General features: G+C 43.1%; 2 protein-coding genes across 2 annotated transcripts in view; one reads left to right on the plus strand and one right to left on the minus strand.

The window, feature by feature from the left end:
• Positions 1-17,058, plus strand: part of slc6a13 (solute carrier family 6 member 13) — a gene marked incomplete at its 5' end in the record, with an annotated part of 17,711 nt that extends 653 nt beyond the window's left edge. The window contains 13 exons of the mRNA XM_080762060.1: positions 107-241; positions 3,915-4,055; positions 4,919-5,009; positions 5,470-5,602; positions 5,817-5,951; positions 8,428-8,531; positions 9,830-9,954; positions 10,523-10,635; positions 12,899-13,036; positions 14,960-15,062; positions 15,234-15,334; positions 16,132-16,302; positions 16,430-17,058. Coding sequence (XP_080618186.1) covers positions 107-241; positions 3,915-4,055; positions 4,919-5,009; positions 5,470-5,602; positions 5,817-5,951; positions 8,428-8,531; positions 9,830-9,954; positions 10,523-10,635; positions 12,899-13,036; positions 14,960-15,062; positions 15,234-15,334; positions 16,132-16,302; positions 16,430-16,594 — 1,655 coding nt within the window. The 3' untranslated portion in view covers positions 16,595-17,058. The remainder of the gene's footprint in view (positions 1-106; positions 242-3,914; positions 4,056-4,918; positions 5,010-5,469; positions 5,603-5,816; positions 5,952-8,427; positions 8,532-9,829; positions 9,955-10,522; positions 10,636-12,898; positions 13,037-14,959; positions 15,063-15,233; positions 15,335-16,131; positions 16,303-16,429) is intronic.
• A 1,521-nt stretch (positions 17,059-18,579) lies between these two features.
• LOC308314430 (E3 SUMO-protein ligase ZNF451-like) lies at positions 18,580-19,827 on the minus strand (the record flags this gene model as incomplete). The annotated part of the gene is made up of 1 exon (XM_080762061.1): positions 18,580-19,827. The coding sequence occupies one exon, from the start codon at positions 19,825-19,827 to the stop codon at positions 18,580-18,582; it is 1,248 nt and encodes a 415-aa protein (XP_080618187.1).
• Positions 19,828-20,319: the final 492 nt, after the last annotated feature.

The following is a 20,319-nucleotide window of genomic DNA, read 5'->3' on the forward strand; positions in this document are numbered from 1 at the left end:
AGCAATTGAAACGCCAAAAAAGAAAGAATTAAAAAATATAACTAATATACACCACCTTCAGTACATCACTTGAAAGCTATATGAAAAGCTGTCTCCTCCTAACCAGGTGCCTTCTTCATCCCGTACCTGATCTTCCTGTTTGCGTGTGGCATCCCTGTGTTCTTCCTGGAGACGTCGCTGGGTCAGTTCACCAGCGAGGGAGGCATCACATGCTGGAGGAAGATCTGCCCTCTGTTTGAAGGTAAGATTATATAAGAATGATTAACAGAGTAAATTAGCTCTATGCACAGTAGCTATATTGGAAGAAAATTGGGCCTCTTGATCCTTACTTCACAGATCAAGTTAACTAATGGAGGATCTGTTCCATCAAACAGAGTCAGGGTGCTGATATTGGCTCAATTGAAACACTCTGCTGCACCCATAATTGTTGCTGTCAAAGGAAAAGAGAGTGCTTCATTTTCCTTTGTTTTGCCAATGGGTACCCAGATTGCCCTCATGGTAGCCTGGTTAACCACTCCCCCTTGAAATTAATTCAAATAAATGCAATAGCTGAATTCCAATACCCCAAATCTCGGCCACTCACTCACTCACACTCGGTCACACCAGCAAGGTGGTGTTACTGTGAAGTTGGTGACCTGCTGAAATATGTGACAATCGTGTTGACAATGACATCACATAACGTCAGTGTGTGAACGTAAATTATTGTGGTTTGTTAGCAGAGTTCAACCAAGCTGTATTTATGCCACGTATAAGACCTCCATGTAATTATGTGAAGTTCATAAGATGCAGATCAGCAGGTCACCATCAACACTATGCTGGAGTGACCGAGTGTGAGTGAGGGTATTGGAATTTGGCTAATAATTTCAAGGGGGAGTGGTTAACCAGGCTGCCCTCATGGTTCCTTAAGGGAGCTGTCAATCAAAGCTAGTTTGTTCACACCTATGGTTCACACCCCCACAGCCCTGACGAGGTGTAATCAGCGGTACTTAAAACACCTGCAGAGAAGTATTCTGTTTGTCAAAGTCAACAAGAAAATGATGCAGCAAGTTCAACTGGACCCTCTGAATTTCTGTTGCACTATATGCCTGGACCTACTGACGGATCCAGTAAGTTTACCGTGTGGACACAACTACTGCAGCCAATGCATCGATGGATACTGGAACATTTATGACCAGTTTGAATGTCCACAGTGCAGACGGACCTTCATCCCCAGACCGGTTCTGAGTAGAAACACCATGTTGGCTGAGGTGGTGGAGAGCCTGAAGACAGGAGGACTCCAAGATGTTCCTCCCTCACCAGAACCCGGTCCCCTCACCAGAGCTGAGTTCCTGCAGTATGCTTGTGCAATCACACTGGATCTGAACACGGCGCATAAAAGGCTGCGTCTCTCTAAAGGCAACAGAAAAGTAACAATGATGTGGCTATGCAAGCCACGTCCATATCATCCCATGAGGTTTGTTGGAATGGGTCAGGTTCTGAGTAGTGAGGGTCTGGTTGGACGCTGCTACTGGGAAGTCGAGTGGAGGGGACACATTGTTATAGCAGTCTCTTATTCGGATATCAGCAGAGCTGACCACTTGACTGAAAGTGGATTTGGATTCAGTAACAATTCCTGGTGTTTATTCTGTCTTAATGGAGGTTATACATTCAAACACGGAGGCAAAATTGAACGTAAACTTCCAGCAGCTTGTGTGTCCTCGAGAGTAGGAATGTACCTGGATCACAGCGCAGGTATGCTGTCTTTCTACAGTGTCTCTGACACCACCATGACTCTCATCCATACAGTCCACACCACTTTCACCCAAGCCCTCTATGCTGGATTTCGGCTTGCAATGGGTGGAGACACTGCCGAATTTTGTGACCTGAAATAGTGATGTGTCCCTTGTGATGTTCATTTTGTAAATCCACCTGACATTTCGGTATTTTTCAATTTGAAAAATCCATGTTTAATAATAAAGGCATTTAAACTTTCCCCAGTGCATTGGATCTCTTTATTAACGAATTCATCTAATTCTATTTTACATTAACAGGGTATTGTTCGCTGCAATTTGCAACACTAGATTTCTTCTAATGGGATGAATCTAGAGTTTCAATACCCTCCATTGACAGCCCATTATCCATCTTGAATTATCCTCTATCTGCAAAGTGTTTGTTTCAGAAAAATCCACCATAGACATGTTATGAGCTGCGTACTTTCTGTCAAGAAAATCCATGCAGGTGATTCCCATTATTTAAAAAAAAGTCTAGTGTTGCAAATTTGCAATCTATGTGGCAAATTGTGTAGGCCTGTAGGGTATTGTATTTATTTTTCTAATACTCTACTAAATAGCTCTGAACGAATCTCCAGTAAATGTACTTTGATTAATCTCTGCCACTGTTGCTGTCGGGCAGAAACCTCATCTCCAACTTTTGGTGTTTTTTCTTATATTAACATGAAAGTATCAACAGTAGAAGATCTGTAAGCCCAAACGTGCACAAAGCGACAGGTTTAGAACTTGAGCAGTATTTGGCTATTTCTGAATTTGAAATGTCATTTTTGGTATGAGGTTTCTACCCGACAGACAATTTCTACATGGATCTGTTCCTGAGATACACTGTACACTATATATAGACACTTATGTAATTTGTTACCTTGACCTTTGATATTTTTGCGTTTTGCGCCGACTGGTCTGGCTGTGCCTGAGATTAGTTGTCAGACAGTCATAGGAGCAAAACATGGTCTTCGCCAGTGGTGTAAAGTAACTAAGTACATTTACTAAGTAACGGTACTTAAGTTCAATTTTGAAGTGACTGAGATCTTTGTACCATAATTTCCTCTGCTGAAGCTTCAGTTGAGCAAATGACGATACAAAGGTCCCGGTCTCAGCCCAGGTAAATGCATGTTACCAAGACGACATGTTACCATGACAACGATCAAATAAATAACATTCCTGGCGCCAAGTGAAAATCAGCCATTTCAATGGCATCACGCCCTGCAAAAAAATATATTTTAGTCGACTCAATCAATTTACAATTCAGGCCTTTAGCAAACGTTCTTAGTCTAGAGCGACTTGTATTAAGCAAGAGCAACACATTGGTGATACATCAAATAGGAAATATTCATCAAGGATCATAAGCTAAGTAATGTACTGTAAGTATGTACTTCTACATAAATACTGTAAATACATACATACTGTATAGATACATACAAACTTCTAGAGTATCTGTACAATGAAACAAAGTATAAGTATGCAATGTGCAATCTAAATTATTTCGCCTTTGCATACGCCTGCAAGGTCATCGAGGCTATGCAAAATAGTAAGGTGGAGTCTGAAAAGGTGAGTTTTCAGACTAGACGAGTTTTCAGACTATATGGTGGAAGATTGGGAGTGAGTCTGCAGTGGAAATCAACACGGTTTCATTCATTCATGTGTTTCTGCTGTATAATGCAGGTTTGGGTTACTTACAATGTGTTTCTGCTGTAGGCCTATATATATTGGTTCGGTTAATTTGGTTTCTGCTGTATACTAGGTTTGGGTTATGTGTTTCTGCTGTATGCAGGTTTGGGTTATGTGTTTCTGCTGTATATTGCAGGTTTGGTTTATGTATTATTTAGAAGTGTATTTGTATGTCTCTAAATGTTTTGATGAATTGAACAAGGTGGACCCTCTTGTAAACAAGTGTAATGCTTTATTTGGTCGTCCACTCAAAGTTAACAGTCTTTATTGAGTTGTGCTTGAAATGTACTGTAATTCTGCAAACTGTTAATACAAATATTTCAATCAATCAATCAATCAATCAATCAATCAATCACATGTGTTTCCCCTGTATATTGCAGGTTTGGGTTATGTGTTTCTGCTATATTGCAGGTTTGTGTTATGTATTTCTGCGGTGTATTGCAGGTTTGCGTCATGTGTTTCTGCTGTATATTGCAGGTTTGGGTTATGCCACCCAAGTGATCGTGGGTCTGCTGAACATCTACTACATCGTGGTGCTGGCCTGGGCCATCTTCTACCTGTCCCACTCCTTCACCTGGGACCTGCCGTGGGCCTCGTGCAACAACACATGGAATACAGGTTGTTTAAACCACTGTTTCGCAAACACACTACCCTCGCTAATTATTTTCACTACTTAATTTTTTTTTTTTTTATGGAATTTCTTGGATTTGTTTTGTTTGTTATAATTACATTATTTAACCTTTTTTTTATTTATTAGGAAAATAAAAATGTTACTCGAGTCGTGATCCATACAAATTGGTCCATGGCCCACAAATGGGTACCGAACACTTAAACCCTCTGAATCCACTGAAAGAAATGTAATAAATAAAAAATGATTCTGATGAATCTGACATGGTTAAAATAGAGTTTGAAGCTACAATTGGTTTGTATAGGAAGGGGGCGGGGCAGCTAAAATATCTAAAGAATCAAGCAATTTAAAAACTGTCTGTGGTGTTCACATAAGCCTGAGTAGACGATAAAATGATAAATTATCTGCAATTGTTTGAATAAATACTTGAAGGCCTTTTAGACTTTGAGAAGGATTTAGAAGGCGTTTTTAGGACTATGGCCGATTCTAAAAATGCCTTCTGCTGCCAAGCCATTTAGGACGAGTCCTAAATGGGTTGGCAGCCCTCCTGAAATTGTATTGCTGGAGTGACGGGGAGACCCCTGTTACTGGGGGGGGGGGGGGGGGGAAGAAACACTAGCAATTTGAATATAGAGATTTAACTTTTTAACAAAAACCTATTTTGTTTTAACCAAAAAAATATCACTTAATACAGCGTCTTTAAGCAAGCATAATATAACCTCTCAGTTTCTTCACTCCAAACTCGTTGTGACATTGTTTCTCACACTGGTCTTTTTCTCTTGGAGAGCCTTTGAGACAGCCCAGGATTTCAGCACATGAATGAATGCCTTTTTGTTTCCCTCCTCCTTTCAAGATTCCTGCATGGAGTTTCAAAGGAGGAACAGCAGCGGCATCAGTGTGCAGCGTGAAAACACCAGCACCTCTCCTGTCATCGAGTTCTGGGAGTAAGAATCTGTTCTCACAACCGTCTGTCACCCAAGAAAAGCTGTCTCTGCGTGTCCCAAAAACAAACCCAAAGAATGTTAAATTGGAGGAAAATGTACATTGTACACTCCAAGAATATATATCGTCGCTGTCCTGCACCAATGCAGTGGTGGGAAAAGTACTCAAATGTTTTATTTTACTTAAGTAAAAGCATCAATACTGTACAAGTACAAGTCAGGGTAATCAAAATTGACACAGACAGTACATTGGCATCAAACATTTCTTCAAGTACCAAAAGTGAAAGTACTCGTCATGCTGAATGACCCATTTCAAGTTTTCAAAATGTATACAAATCAGAAAATAGAAATGAGAAAATAGCCAATCAACAAGCCATTTGAAAATAGTCAAATGTATTTTGTACAAAGTGTGTGCGTGGTAGTGTAGACCTGTATTCATGGTTGTATCTCCATGTGCCACTAGGCGCAGGGTGCTGAGGATCTCCCCAGGCATCGACCAGATGGGATCTCTGAACTATGACCTGGTGGGGTGTCTGGCTATAGCCTGGGTCATATGCTACTTCTGCATCTGGAAGGGAGTCAAGTCAACTGGAAAGGTATTTACATTAACAGGGATGTGGAGAGAACGTTAGAGAGGCAGGCGCTGAAATTCCCTAAAAGGGCACTTTTGGCAAAGAATTTGCGAAAATAGCAGATCCAACAAGCTCTCTTGTAGATCCGCTATTTTGGGGGCGCGACCCCACACTGTTTAGCTGCTGGCGATAAGGCATACGACATGTATTTCTACACAGAGGATAAAATCTTTCTCAGGTGGTCTACTTCACCGCTACGTTTCCGTACGCCATGCTGCTCATCCTGCTGGTCAGAGGAGTGACCCTGCCTGGAGCGTACAGAGGGATCCAGTTCTACCTCTACCCTGACCTGAGCCGACTGTCTGACCCACAGGTACTGGTCATTTCTTTGGATTTTGCCGCTGTCGGTGGGGAGAAACTCCATATTTTTCATACTACATCATCACACATAAGTAATAAGTATCAAAATGAGCAGATCCGCGATGCGTTTTGAGCTTGTCAATCTGCTACGTTTGCTATTTTTGAGTGGTGCAACCACTCCAAGGAACAGCAATGTCCGTGTTCACCTATTTGTCCGTGTTCAGTACTATGAGTACCAGTAGGGGCGCTAGGGGTGCCAGAAACAGAGAGAGGGATAGTGCTGCATTGTTGCCTGCTAATGAGAGAGAGAGAGGCGGGGGGGGGGGGGGGGGGTTGCACCACTCAGTTCACATGGGTGTGATTTTTTTATTTGAATCCTGAAAAGTAACACAATTGGCCCGTGTTCAGATGAGTGAAGCCGGGCAAGGATGATAAGTGATAAATCGAGAGATCACTGCACGTATTCCTATGGGCTGGAGGCGGCACAAGAGTGGTATTTGTTTCTTTAAAACCTTGAAATGGTGTTTTTTCAAAGTGATACCAATACATAATAACTATATTACAGTATATGTAGCGTAGCAATGGTAGGATATCCCATGCCGGCTGATGACACGAAACAAGGGGGAGCATGTAGAGGGTGAAGAGGATGGGGCCGAGGATGGAACCTTGGCTTCCTCATTCATTCAGCCCAGCTTTGAGTTCAATGTGTCGTCCGTGAAGCCAAGGAAACACAGATAGTTTAGAAGAGACACAAGCCAACTTCCAAAAGCTTGTGGCCCGGAAATGAGCTCTGCAGAGTGGATAAATTAGCTGCCTCTCGCTGGCCTTGCGATCTGACTGCAGCAGTGTTGTCAGACCAGGCGATGCAAGGGGTAGAACACAGTAAACAAACTTGCTTTTTGCCAATAAATATGTCACGTATAGTTGATCAATATTGATTCATATTATATAGCCTACAGACTCTTTATTTTCAAATGCGCACTCATTCAATAAATTAGCCTTTGTATTGTATTGTAGGTCGCGGAGAGAGAGAGAGAACACACGTGAATGAACTTCTCGTCTCCAATATATTCTAGCCTACAGTATCAACTGGGTTAACTGATCCTGCTCGGCAAAAATGTCCTCATTCCACTCGAATACATCTTGAAATATCAATTCAAAGGAGCTCTTTATTGGCATGAGAAAACATTCACTTCAATATCAACTCACTCATTAAGTGTGCTGAGAGAGAGAGAGAGAGAGAGAGAGACAGACAGAGAGAGAGAGAAACGGTGAGACACGTGAAAACAATAATAATAAATAGCGTCTCAAGACAGTCATCTATGTAGCTATATATGGCCACAAACAGTTTCATGTAAACCAAAGGACTTCTACTCTCATTTCCCCGTCACAAATATATTCATGTCAAGGACCTCCAATACTTACAAGCGACTTCGGCGATAGCCGCGAGGGAGTATGAATTGATTATTATAGAGCCAAACTAAAGTCGGGTAGGGGTCCCTACTCGAACAAACTTTCTTTCGGCACTAAATAGGAGTATGAGTCGGCCCTTGGCCTTAACACGGTGGTGCCGTGTTAAGTGGTCAGATGCGTGGGCCGCGAAAGCGTTCTGAGATTTTCAAAGTTGGCGCTAATCCAGAAAAGGTTGGGAACCACTGATCTAAAACATGCCCTGGCTCTCTGGGAGCACTTTACCCCACATTTCAACAACAAAGAGAGCCCTCATTCAAGTTTGGAACTGCACACTGGCGTCCCAATTCTGGCTGGGAAAGTAGTGCACTTGATGCCGTCAGGCAGATGAGGATAGAGAATGGGCCAGTCTGGCATTGTTCACGGCACTAGTTTGAGTCCCTGGGATCAGGAGTTTGCATGGTCTGGCTTTGTAATGTCTGTGATGAGAGATGGGTCTGCCTGACATTTCTTCCAGTTAAGAGGGAGTTGGTCGTTGCCACTGTTGCAAAAAATGCTCGCTCAGGGTGGTACAATGTCAGGTCTCTGCTCTAATGTGTCTTGAGACAACTTGTTGTGATTTGGCACTATAGTATAATATAATTGAATAGATGGGGTGTTTTTGTATTTCATTTGAAGGAGCTAATGCTCAAGTGGCTACTGGCTTCACAGCAACAACAAAAGAATATAGGCCTATTTGCAGTTGATTATGGACCACTTTACGTGATTGGGCTCACAACTAAATTACTTTTTGTGGTTCTGTTGCCTAGTCTTGTCTGTAAAGAAACAATGAAGCAATGTGATAAGAAAGGTTAGAATTTTTTTTTTTTTTTAAATAACAAGGCTTTTGCACACGTACTGTACAGGCGTACGTAGAAGAAGGGCAACCGAGAGCCTGACATGCTGAGAAAGGAAAAATAATCCCACACAAGTTCAAATGCAGTTGGGAAAACACTAACACCCACATATTATGACTTGAGATGTCACTTTTCTCATGTCTATCTAAGAATAACAGTCCATGTTTTCTTTGTGAACTGAAGGTATGGATGGATGCAGGCACGCAGATCTTCTTCTCCTATGCCATTTGTCTGGGCTGTCTGACTGCCCTGGGGAGCTACAACAAGTACAACAACAACTGCTACAGGTCAGTATATAAAATCAATGCTGGAAAGTAACTGTGTGGGCTACTTTACTCAAGTAGCAGATGTAAAACAAGCTCACAATGCGTTGCGATGTGTTGTGAGCAAACATTTGGATACAGGGCCTTTACTCATAAGAGTATTTCAGTCAGACAACTCTTTGAGAGTGAATTTAGAATATGTATTGAGCATAATTGAGCATAGATTTACTGTATGAAGCATAGATTGGCGTCAGGGCTCTGTGCCTATTCATTCCCTGTAACAATTTTAGTTAACTTAAGTTATAAGCCGAATTGAATTACAGGGAATGAATAAGACCCCCATGAGCCTACAGGTGGATGCTGGGTAGGCGGTGGGATTTGCAAAAACTGGGTTGGCGGTGGGATTTGCAAAAACTGGGTTGGCGGTGGGATTTGCAAAAACTGGGTTGGCGGTGGGATTTGCAAAAACTGGGTTGGCGGTGGGATTTGCAAAAACTGGGTTGGCGGTGGGATTTGCAAAAACTTCATGAGCAGCACGTTAACAGCAAGCAAGGCAGGGAGACAGCAGCAGCAGCAGTAGCAGCAGCAGCAGCAGCAGGGAGACAGCAGCAGCAGTAGCAGCGGCACACGTCCGCACAGCAGGAGAGAAGCCAGGAATGAGCAGGTAGGCAGATACTAATAGCCGCTCTGATCAGGTAAAGAGTGCATGAGATTAGTCACCTGATCAGGTAGGCGCGCTCACGAGTTGTCTGCCTGAACTAGTTACGCAAGCTTCGCATCATTATGTGGTATTGCTACGTACCTTTACTGAAAGAACATATCGGAGTATGTGCAGTATTCTACTACTGATATAGTTACAAGAAAAAAGTTATTAAACCATTTGTTCACCATACATTATGTATACCTTTAATCCTTTATATACCATTATGAAATTATGACCCGATCTCGATTATTTGCCGGGTCATATCTGCCGATACCGATTCTGACCGATTCCGATATTATACACAGTACCACAATGGAAACAAGCTTACTGTAGGTCCTTGGCCCAAAGCCTGTTAATAAAGTATTCAATCATTCAATCAATACATATACCATACTCTTTTGTCCTGAATGAGATGCGTACACAAATCAAATGTAGAATTTAGCCATTGACGGTCACATTATAATTTGCGTCAACAATATCTGTGAAAATAATCTGGATTATTTTGAGACCAATTCGATACCAATATGGTATTTTTATGGCCGATTCCGATTACACTACGGAAAGTACGGATTATATTGTGCATCTCTAATACCTATAACTTCTATGTTGATGTTCCTAGGGATTGCCTGTCGCTGTGTTTCCTGAACAGTGGGACCAGTTTTGTGGCAGGTTTCGCCATCTTCTCCATCCTGGGTTTCATGTCCTATGAACAGAACGTAGACATAAAAGAAGTGGCTGAATCTGGTGAGTCCAAAGTGTACCAGGCAGTGACCAACAAAGGTCACTGTGTTGTGAGGCTATTCATTGGCTATCTTTTTTATTTTTATTACACACAAAAATGTAAAGGGAGGCAAAAAAAAGCTCCACAGCAGTAAATTGATCCTTTGAGCCTCCCTTTTTCATTGCACTTGTGCAACAAAGTATAAAATTGGACTTCATTGATTCATTCATATCTCTTTGAATGTATACAAACAAAATTAAACGCTTCTCGATTATTTGATTAATCGAACAGATCAATCAATAGAATACTAAGAAAATAAGGGATAGTTGCAGCGCTAATAGCCCTTTTTTACCAGCTGCTGTGTAAGCACAGCTGGTCAATGTTCTCTCTGTGGTGCTTTCACGCCCGCTTTCTGTAGTTGAGACCTATGTTTCTCATTGGCTGTCCTGACAACCTATCGTCCTGATTGGCTGCCTTGTCTCTAGCCGACCTCTCAGCCATGGGATATAAGGCAGCAGCTGGTAATTCATTGATGTCATCAATTCTTGTTTCCAATCAAACAGTGTGTTCATTCTTTTTGTTACCATGCAGGTCCCGGCCTGGCCTTCATAGCCTATCCACGTGCCGTGACCATGATGCCGTTCTCTCCCTTCTGGGCGATCTGCTTCTTTATCATGATCGTTTTCCTGGGATTGGACAGTCAGGTGAGATACTGTAAACTATGAAAGCACAAATAGCCACACCTGTCTATGTCGTCTCTGTCGGCTGTAAACCTGATACTGTATGTCCAAAAACGTTACTTTTCAGGATTTAAAAAAGTAGCAGGTGACGCTGTAGTATGGCATCAACTTACAAAAAAACAAGTTAAAATGGGTATGGGTTTCTGCCATCATACGGTATATCGTCATTGTTTCGTATTATTATGCATTTGATGCGTCCTGATTTTTTTTTACCACTTTCACAAGTGTGGGGGGTCTCAGCTTGCTTTGTAAGAATAAAAGGTTGGGAACCACTGATTTAGAGAACAGAGCAAGTCAGAATGACGGAACAAGGCTCAAGCTAAAAGGCTTGAGAACTTGGCAATGTAGCCAGTGCTTGAGTAAGCCGTCCTGACTGGTTGTATTGTGCAGGTGAATGTTTGCAGGTGGTCTGGCAAAGAGAACCAAGTGTGCACTACAGGTGGGCCTATATTGACACCCATGCAACAAGGTCTGGGCTAACACTAGGGAACATTTGGGGGCCGGTAGCCCGGGGTGCGTGTTCCTTCCTTGGAGCCGCATTCATACTTCTGACAAAGCTGAAACCCCCCACACCTACACGGGTGTTTGTTTAGACATGCCAACCACTTAATTGGCCCCATGCTTTCTTTCATTTTTAACAATGTCATTAGTGTGCCTTGCAATGATAATGTTGTATGTTAGCTATGATTTTGTGCAACATGTTTGGACTATGCCCCAAACAGACATGGCCTCATGGTCTCGTGGCCTCCTGGCTCTGGTCAGGAGGTCAGTGGAGTGGCTCAGTTATACAGGCCGTATATCTAAGTTGAAACATCACATGACTTCCTAAAGACAAGTTCATGGGTACCCTGTCACAATTATTATAAAATCGCCTGATTACAATTACTTTATATAATCACAATTATTTTGCATAATCGGTAATTAATAATTTCTATGAATTTGTCGGTTGAAAAATACTGCATGAAAAGGACTACTAAACACATTTTACACATAGTATTGATAATCTAAAGATTTTTTATCAGGCTATTTATTTATTTATTTTTTTAATTGAAAATCCTAGACCTAGAGCATGCAGTATGAGTATAATTGTTGTGGGAATTAGTGAAAGAGCTTCAACAGGGTTGAAATAAGGACACAGAAATCACTGTCTCTCCCTCACAGACCAGAAACTAATTACTGAGGAGGCTGAACACATTGTTGTACTAATTGTGCCCTTTTTTTGGCACGCAGTCTGTAAACATGTCACACCACTTCCAAAAACCAATGCCACACACGCACACACGCACACACACACACACACACACACACACACACACACACACACACACACACACACACACACACACACACACACACACACTTATTTTTGATTGCTCAAATATTTTATTGACATTTTTAAAGTACATTGAGTTAAAACAGCATGAGGCCTACACAAAAAAGCCAAAGGCTTTTTAGTACCAGTAAGACGCCCTGAGGGCGAGAAGCGACCTCGCCCTTGCGGGGTGATGGCAGACTGCTGAACTGATGAACTTTAATTGCGACCATGGGTCACCTGTCACAGCACCATATATGGCCGTCAGTCCGTCACGCATTGTGACACATCATGCCACCACGGCGTCTCCATATATGAAGATCACGACACTGACCTCATCAAACCCTGGATAGCCATACATGGAGAAGACTGGATCATCACCTAGATCTGTATATTATGGAGCCGGGCCAGCAAACTCTACATCTGACCTCAAACCCTTAGATATCCATATATGGAGCTGACCTGTTCTAACATTCCATAAGTAAAAGTTGATCCTACACCACCTGTCCTTCCTCTTCGATGTCTCCCTTTTGGCTGATGCCTGTCCATTCAAACTCTAGACGGGCCTTTTCCCAAGTTATTAGTGCAGCTGCGCCCGGCAGCCGGCGAAAACTAGAGTTCTCATTCTCAACAAGATTTAGGCCCGGCCCTACCTGGGCCCTCATCAAACCCTGTACACTCAAGACACTGCCACCCTTAGGTCTCCATATATGGAGCTGAGCTGTTCTGACATTCCATAATGTCCACCATACCTATGTTTCTGACCTCATCAAACCCTGTACACTCAATACCCCCCATGCCAAAGCACCAGCGCTCGGCCAGCAGTCTGCCGTTACCCAGGCGGATGCGTGGTTATATTGCTCTCTCTCTCTCTCTCTCTCTCTCTCTCTCTCTCTCTTTCTGTCCCTGCATCAGTTTGTGTGTGTGGAGAGTCTGGTGACAGCCATGGTGGACATGTACCCCTCCACCTTCCGTAGAAAGAACCGCAGAGAGCTGTTCATCCTGGCTGTAGCGGTGGTCTCCTTCCTCTTTGGTCTCATCATGCTCACCCAGGTAAATCACACCACACCCTCTTGGCCATATTCAGACCGCAGCCATCTTGCCAGCAAGGATGTCAAGAAATGTGATTTTTGAGTGGTGCAACCACTCCAAGGAACAGCAATGTCCGTGTTCACCTATGTGTGTGCCTATGTATGTGTTGGTTCATGAGCACCAGTATGACAAGTAAGACGCGCAAACGCGGGAAGCGAACGCAGCTCGTACATATTTGCACCACTCAGTTCACATGGGTGTGATTTTTTGTTGGAGTTTGAAAGCGCTCGTTGACTATCGCTCAATGGCCCACGCGTATACCACCTGTTTTGAATGTGCACATAGTGCAGGAGGCAGCAGGAGGTTGCTTTACAGATAACAAGTGCTTTCATACTCTGAATCATCCGCAAGGAATTTCTTGACAGGAAGTAGCTCATAACATGTCTACGGATTTCTATTAAACAAAAACTTTACAGATTCAAAGAGGATAATTCAAGCTGTCCCTACAGCTGAAATGTTGGTGATTTTGACGTTGTTTAATATAATTAGAGAGGACTTTTCTGTTTGGATGAATGGGCTGTCTATGGGAAGTAGCACCTAGGTATCAACTTGCTGGTAGGATGGCTGCGGTCTGAATATGGCCAATCGGAGGTCTACCATGGTATCAGGTCAAGTCGGGCAAGACCTGGTGGTCTTGCCCGACTTGACCTGATACCATGGTTTCTTTTTCACAGCTTTGTGTTTTTGGCACCAGTATGTAATGCACACATACCTGCCATTATGCGGACATGCCAATCTGTTTCCATGCTTTCCTTATGCTATATGTGTATACATGTGACGCAATGTATATCTACATTACAACTTTATTTTTCTTCCCCCCTTCTGAAAACTAACAAATGCCATCCACTTTTTGAGGGGAGTTAGCCCCTCCTATATACAGCTATAGTGTAGATTCTGTCTTAACACAAACATTAAATGCCATTGACAATGATTGGAGAATTTACGTCATATTTGTCAGTGGAAACCCTTGGCCAATAAGGGAGCACCATTCTTGGTGACGTAACTACGGTATGTTTCAAGGTTGGTATAAGGTCAATAATAATTGATTATAGTGTCCCTCACTTCACACGGGTGTGATTTTTGTCTCCACCAGGCCGAAGGCATGGGGAGAGGGTATGTTTTGCACTCAGTCCGTGTGTGTGTGTGTGTGTGTGTGTGTGTGTGTGTGTGTGTGTGTGCGAGCGCGCGCGTACAGCTAATCTCCAGCACCGTTAACTCGATCGATGCCAAACTTTGCACCCACACTCTCTGGATGCCAACGATGAACCTCTGCCGGAACGGCCTGTTATAGCGCCACCAGGAGTCAGACTTTTGTAAAACAATTTTTTTTATATTACTCCTCCAGATTCCCGCAAATCGTTTCACAGTATCTCTGTCATGTGTTCAAGATGGATCTGTCCGATATTTCATATTCCATCCGAATTGGCTAACATTGGCTTTCAAAGTTTGCAGGATTGAAAAAGCCTCAAATCATGAACGCAGCGTGCAATTTACATGAAATATTTCATGGACGTTCCTATAGGCTGAGGAATCGATCCCACCCTTTTCACATTGGCCTGTGCCACCAACAGATGGATTTTTGCAAAACACATTTTTGGAACAAAATGTCAAATAATCCATTTGTCATCCAAGGTGTAAGAAGAAATGGCACCCTTTTCACATTGGCCTATTATAGCACCAAAACTGACCTGGCCTGGTGGAGACCTGTGCCCAGAGGGGCACTTCTAGTTTACATCTGTAAACCAGTGACGTGACAAGTTGATTCTGCAACTGATTTTGCTAAGCTTAACTTAACTTTATTTATTTTATGTTCACCTATAATAACATGGCCAAAATCAGGAAGCCGGATTGAAAGTGTTTTTGGTAACTCTCATCTCTCCACAGGGAGGAATGTATGTCTTCCAGCTGTTCGACTACTACGCGGCTAGTGGGATGTGCCTGCTCTTTGTGGCCTTTTTTGAGACTATTTGCATTGCTTGGATCTATGGTGAGTGTGTGCTGCCCCACCAAGGCAGGATAAGATGACGGCCATCTTTGTCGCCTATGGTGACAGTCTGTAGGTGTGCATGGGCCGAAGCCAAAGGCCGTCATTTACACAAGCCACATACTGTAAGTATTATTGATTGGTTTTCTTCCATGTTCTCCTCCCTGATTATAGGTGCTGATCGTTTCTATGACAACATCGAGGACATGATTGGCTATCGGCCAAACGCTGTCATCAAATACTGTTGGCTTTTCTTCACCCCAGCTACATGCTTTGTGAGTCCCATTCATTCTCATCAGAAACAGTCTGCCAGCCCTCCTTCATTGTGAAGTAATAGCACCCCCTGGTGGCTGATCACAATTAAATGTACTAATGAACTTCACTCTCTAGCCAAGCTGTTAAGTTAAGTTATAAGTCTCTGTATCATAAAATAAATAAAAATGTTAGGCTTAAGATGAGCAGTGAGGTTAAGCTGAGGGTTATGGAGGTGTGAGGTGTTTTTATAATCAACTTTTGTTAGGGTAACATCTTTTTGAGGAATTTTCAGGTTTAGCCTATATCGCATTGGTTCTCAGTGTCAGGTCTAGGGACCTCCCTGCAACAAGAGTGAACTAATGGAACCAAATGGAATCTTATGGGTCTGTAACTTTAAACATTTGACAGTCTACATTGGTGGTCACAGATCACAGAGGAATGAATGAACGAATGAACGAATGAATGAATGAATGGATGGATGGATGGATGGATGAATGAATGGACGGATGAATGGATGGATGGATGGATGGATGGATGATTGAATGAATGAAGGGGAAAAACATTATATCAAATAATGGTCTTGGTCCAAATGCATATCAAACTGGGGGTCATTGAAATGAAAAAGGTTGAGCATCACTGGTTTATACTGTAGCTGGACCAACCACCTGCCACTGTGTGTGTGTGTGTGTGTGTGTGTGTGTGTGTGTGTGTGTGTGTGTGTGTGTGTGTGTGTGTGTGTGTGTGTGTGTGTGTGTGTGTGTGTGTGTGTGTGTGTGTGTGTGTGTGTGTGTGTGTGTGTGTGTGTGCGTGTTTTCAGGGAACCTTTGCCTTCTCCTTGATCAAGTACACTCCTCTGAAGTACAACAATGAGTATGTGTATCCATGGTGGGGCTATGGTCTAGGCTGGATTCTGGCCTTCTCTTCCATGCTCTGTATTCCCATGTGGGTGGCCATGAAACTCTACACTACCCCCGGGACCTTAAGAGAGGTACGCTTATTATGTTTATAACAGAATCTCAGCAGAATCGAACTGGCAGGATCAGAATCTATCCATACTTTTATATGTTTAATCTTTCCACCGTCCACTGTCCTTGGTCTGTCCTGTCTCTATACAGCGTCTCGTCTTCCTGACTACTCCCTCCACCGACCTTCCCAAGACCAAGAAAGAACAAGCCAAGATGACGGCCATCTTTGTCGCCGATGGTGACACTGTGTGTCAGAAAGCACCCCCCACCAAGGATGGATACTTCCCCGTTGAGGAATCGGAATCGCACTGTTAAGGCCTGCCGGTTGAAATCAGGGCTTTCCTAGGGGTCGTAGGGGTCACTTGCCCGGCCTCAACATCTTCAACTTTCTACTTAATACCTCACCAGCCACTGTGGTGAAACAGGAGCAAGACACAGACACCGGAGCTGTGCTGTCTGGTTCTGTTGGTTCTATCCAAGGACATGTGAAATAAACTTAAGAAAGGACAACTACGCCACTTTCTTGATCCGGCAGATTTGTCGCACTAGGAGGCAAACTGGAGCTGGAAGTTTGATGGAATGCATTAAAGTCAATGACAGCCACCAGAAGGAGAAGCTTAGGAACGAACACTATTTCTGAACGATTGCAACCCTTGCAAATAATCAGTTCAGGAATATAAAAGAAGACATATGTTGTTTCCTGCTGTATTGTTTTTCTAAGCGCACAAAAATATTTGCACACAATATTTTTTGTTGAGGTATCTAAAGAGCACAGAGGAAGGTTCTGACTGTATGGCCTGTTGTCACGAGACTGTTAATTGTGTGATATGGCTTCTTTTATTTTCCTGAACATATCTGACAAAGGTCATAATCATTAAAAAGATATTGTTTGTCCATATGTTTGTCAGCCGTTTTTTTTAATGCGCATATATAGTCCATTGTGTTTTGACAGTGGCTGAGAATGTACACTATCACGTCTGCTTTCTGAGGAAGCTTTTTATGTTTGTCTTCTCATTTTCATGGACATCTCTAGAAGTATGTGTGTGACATGATGTAAAATGTATAGATTCATTGTTTCTATAACAGTATGGAGGGACAGATCATAGAATTTCACTTGAATAAAAGCCAGTTACATGTGTGTCTGGGAATGAAATGAGACTGTGGGACATGATGTATTTTCTATTATATTTCTAAAGTATATACTGCATGGATACTCTACAGTGAAGGTAGGTCTACTGTCGATTCACTTTCAATTTAGCCTGTTAATAATAATTTGGTTTTACATACAAAATAAACAATGATTTCACCATTCTATGCTGGATAACAAGGAAGCACCATAGACAGGGAAGCTTCCCCTACTGCTAGTAGGAAGGGGGCGGGACCATTTACTTAAACCCTAGGAGGATTCCATGCTTCCAGAAGGACCATAGAAGACAGGGAAGCACCATAGAAGTATAAGCACATTGACTACTGAGTCAACATGGACATTACATTAGTGAATGTTAATGATTAGGTTTTGTAGATAGTGCATTTGTAAAGTTTGGAACATTACTTGCTTAACGTTACTTGCTTAACATTACTTACTTTTTATTTTTATGGATGGGTCTAATAACGGCAAGTATACACACCAATTAATCATCAATTTGCATGTGCTCAGTTGTGAAGATGTATTTCTATTGACCCACATGACGTCACACAAATGTGCCCGCTCCCTAAGCAAACATTCAATAAGGAATCTCTGTTGTCATCTACAGCTTGAGAGGTGAGCACCTCTAGCCAATCAGCCAATCAGGTGATTGGACTCCACCTATAAATATCACTGCTTCTGACACTTGTTTGTTCTTGTTTTAGCATGCAACAAGCAACCCACCTCCAGCCCCAATATGTCTAGTATTGAGAAGGATGGATTGTGGTTCATTCTGCACTATAACTAGACTCCAATGGGGGGGTATTAAAACTATTCTCATACATTAAGTGTAAATGGAGTCTAATCGCCAAAATGCTCTTTTATTCAATGAAACTATTTGTTTGCAACAACTTGTTGCCGTTGACTTAGCCTGAAGGTTTTTACAAAACAAAACATTTGTCATAAGAAGTCCATACACAATACGTAACGGGAGGAACACACAAAGCCAGACATTGGAGGGGATAGCGGCTCTCAAAAATATAGTGAAAATAGCAGCGGTGTCACATCGTCTTGCTATAGAAGGTGAACCCTGTGAGTTTGAAGTGAACACCCAGAACAAGACTCATGGTTGTACCTGTAGCTTGGCACTGGTGACCAATGACAATGACCTCTCTCAGACGACCTCTCTTTCAGTTATGTGGGTGTGATCACTGCTGTGAGCTTCTGACACATGCCGCAGGATGTCTTCACATCGTGGCAAGTCCACTGTGCACAGACAACAATGGTAGAAGTAGTTGTGGAGATGAGCCCCTCCGTGGAAGCGACTCATGTGGAGGCGGGCAAGTGGAGCTTCGCCCATGCGTTTGTCACAGACGCCACACTGGTGGAGAATCTGGTTGATTGCCAGGAGATGCTTCCAGGCTGTGGCCTCCTCTGGGAACTGCTGACCACACTCACAGAACCATGCCAGCGCCAGGCTCTGTCTCTCTTTTTCCCTCTTGCCATGTTGAATTTCACTCAAGCTGCTGTACTGAAGAATTGCTCTGTCCATAGTCTGGTTGACCTCTGCCTTGTGCTGCATTGATTCATCATGTCTCTCAATTACATCTTGGGTGAGGAACATCTCACAGCATAGAGAACATTGTCCTCGCACTTGAAGCTGTTTCATTATCTGCACCACTGTTTTCTCTGCTACAGCAATGGCACCGCCCTGATTGCAAGACACATTAAAGTGTGCCTGAGCTGTCTGATGTGACTTTAGTGCTCTTCGGCAAATCGTGCATCGGACACTAAAAGGTACATCCTTGCACAAGGCGATCATACGATTCTTAGCGTAGCGTGGCATTGGAACAGGTAGCGCTCTTCCTTTGGACGCGTTCAGGGTTACTGAATCGGTGAAGTGGTTTTTGGCTAACATGTGCTGAAGACACTCATCTGTGTTGTTGAAGAGGAGGTAGCATGCAGGACATGCAAAGCATACAATCATTTGACAGGTCTGAGTGATCAGGTGGCCCTCAGCATCGGATGAGGAGATCTTGGACTGAACATGGACCTTCCATGCCTCCTTGGTTTCGAAATGGAGGCCACAAGCAACACAGGCAAAGAGCTCTGAGGGACTTCCTTTGAGGTGGATCGTTGGATCACAAGGGGAATGGTCAAACCTTTTCATGTGACCCACGAGAAGATGCACATTGTCAAAAACCCGACCACAGTTGACCACTGGACAGGTGCGTTTGGTTAAAGTATTTCGGGCGCGACTGCCCACTCTGCCAGGACCAGTAAAGAGCAAATCGGGTTCACCGTCAACCACTGGACAGGTGCGTTTGGTTAAAATATCGCTGAGGGCATGACTGCGTCTTCGGCTGCCGTGTCTTGTTAGTTCAGGACTAGAATTGACCACGCCAGGTTCGAGATCGGGCATGTTTAGCCACATGTCCACACAACGCTTTGCATCATAATCGCTTCTAGTAGCCATGCAGAAAAAAAACAACTCAAAGAATACAACTTGTTGAAGGAACGGGGGTCCAACTAGAGGGTTACAAAATATCTGCAAGAGACTCGGAAGGTGAGTAGCTTTTAACCTGTCCATCGGTGGCACTCTCACCATCGCAATGAGGTCACAATGACTCAGCCATGCCCAAATATGGAATTCCGGGTCAGACATGCCCAAATATAGGGGTCCATGATGTTAGACTAGCCTCTAAACTTTCTGATTAGCGACCACAGCAACCCCCATGGTATCATAGATGTATCCGGTAACCATGGCGACGTAATATTAAATGCCATGAAGTGGTCCGACAATCGACACATGACACACTTTCATTGTCAATGGCAAATATGAGACTTGTGGGGACAAGATTTAGCGGACATTTTACCTAATTTCCCCTTTCTTTGTCAATGGAAAATATTGAGA

Source organism: Protomyctophum bolini (assembly GCF_963924005.1).
Source record: "Protomyctophum bolini genome assembly, chromosome: 4".
NCBI classification, from domain to species: Eukaryota; Metazoa; Chordata; class Actinopteri; order Myctophiformes; family Myctophidae; genus Protomyctophum; species Protomyctophum bolini.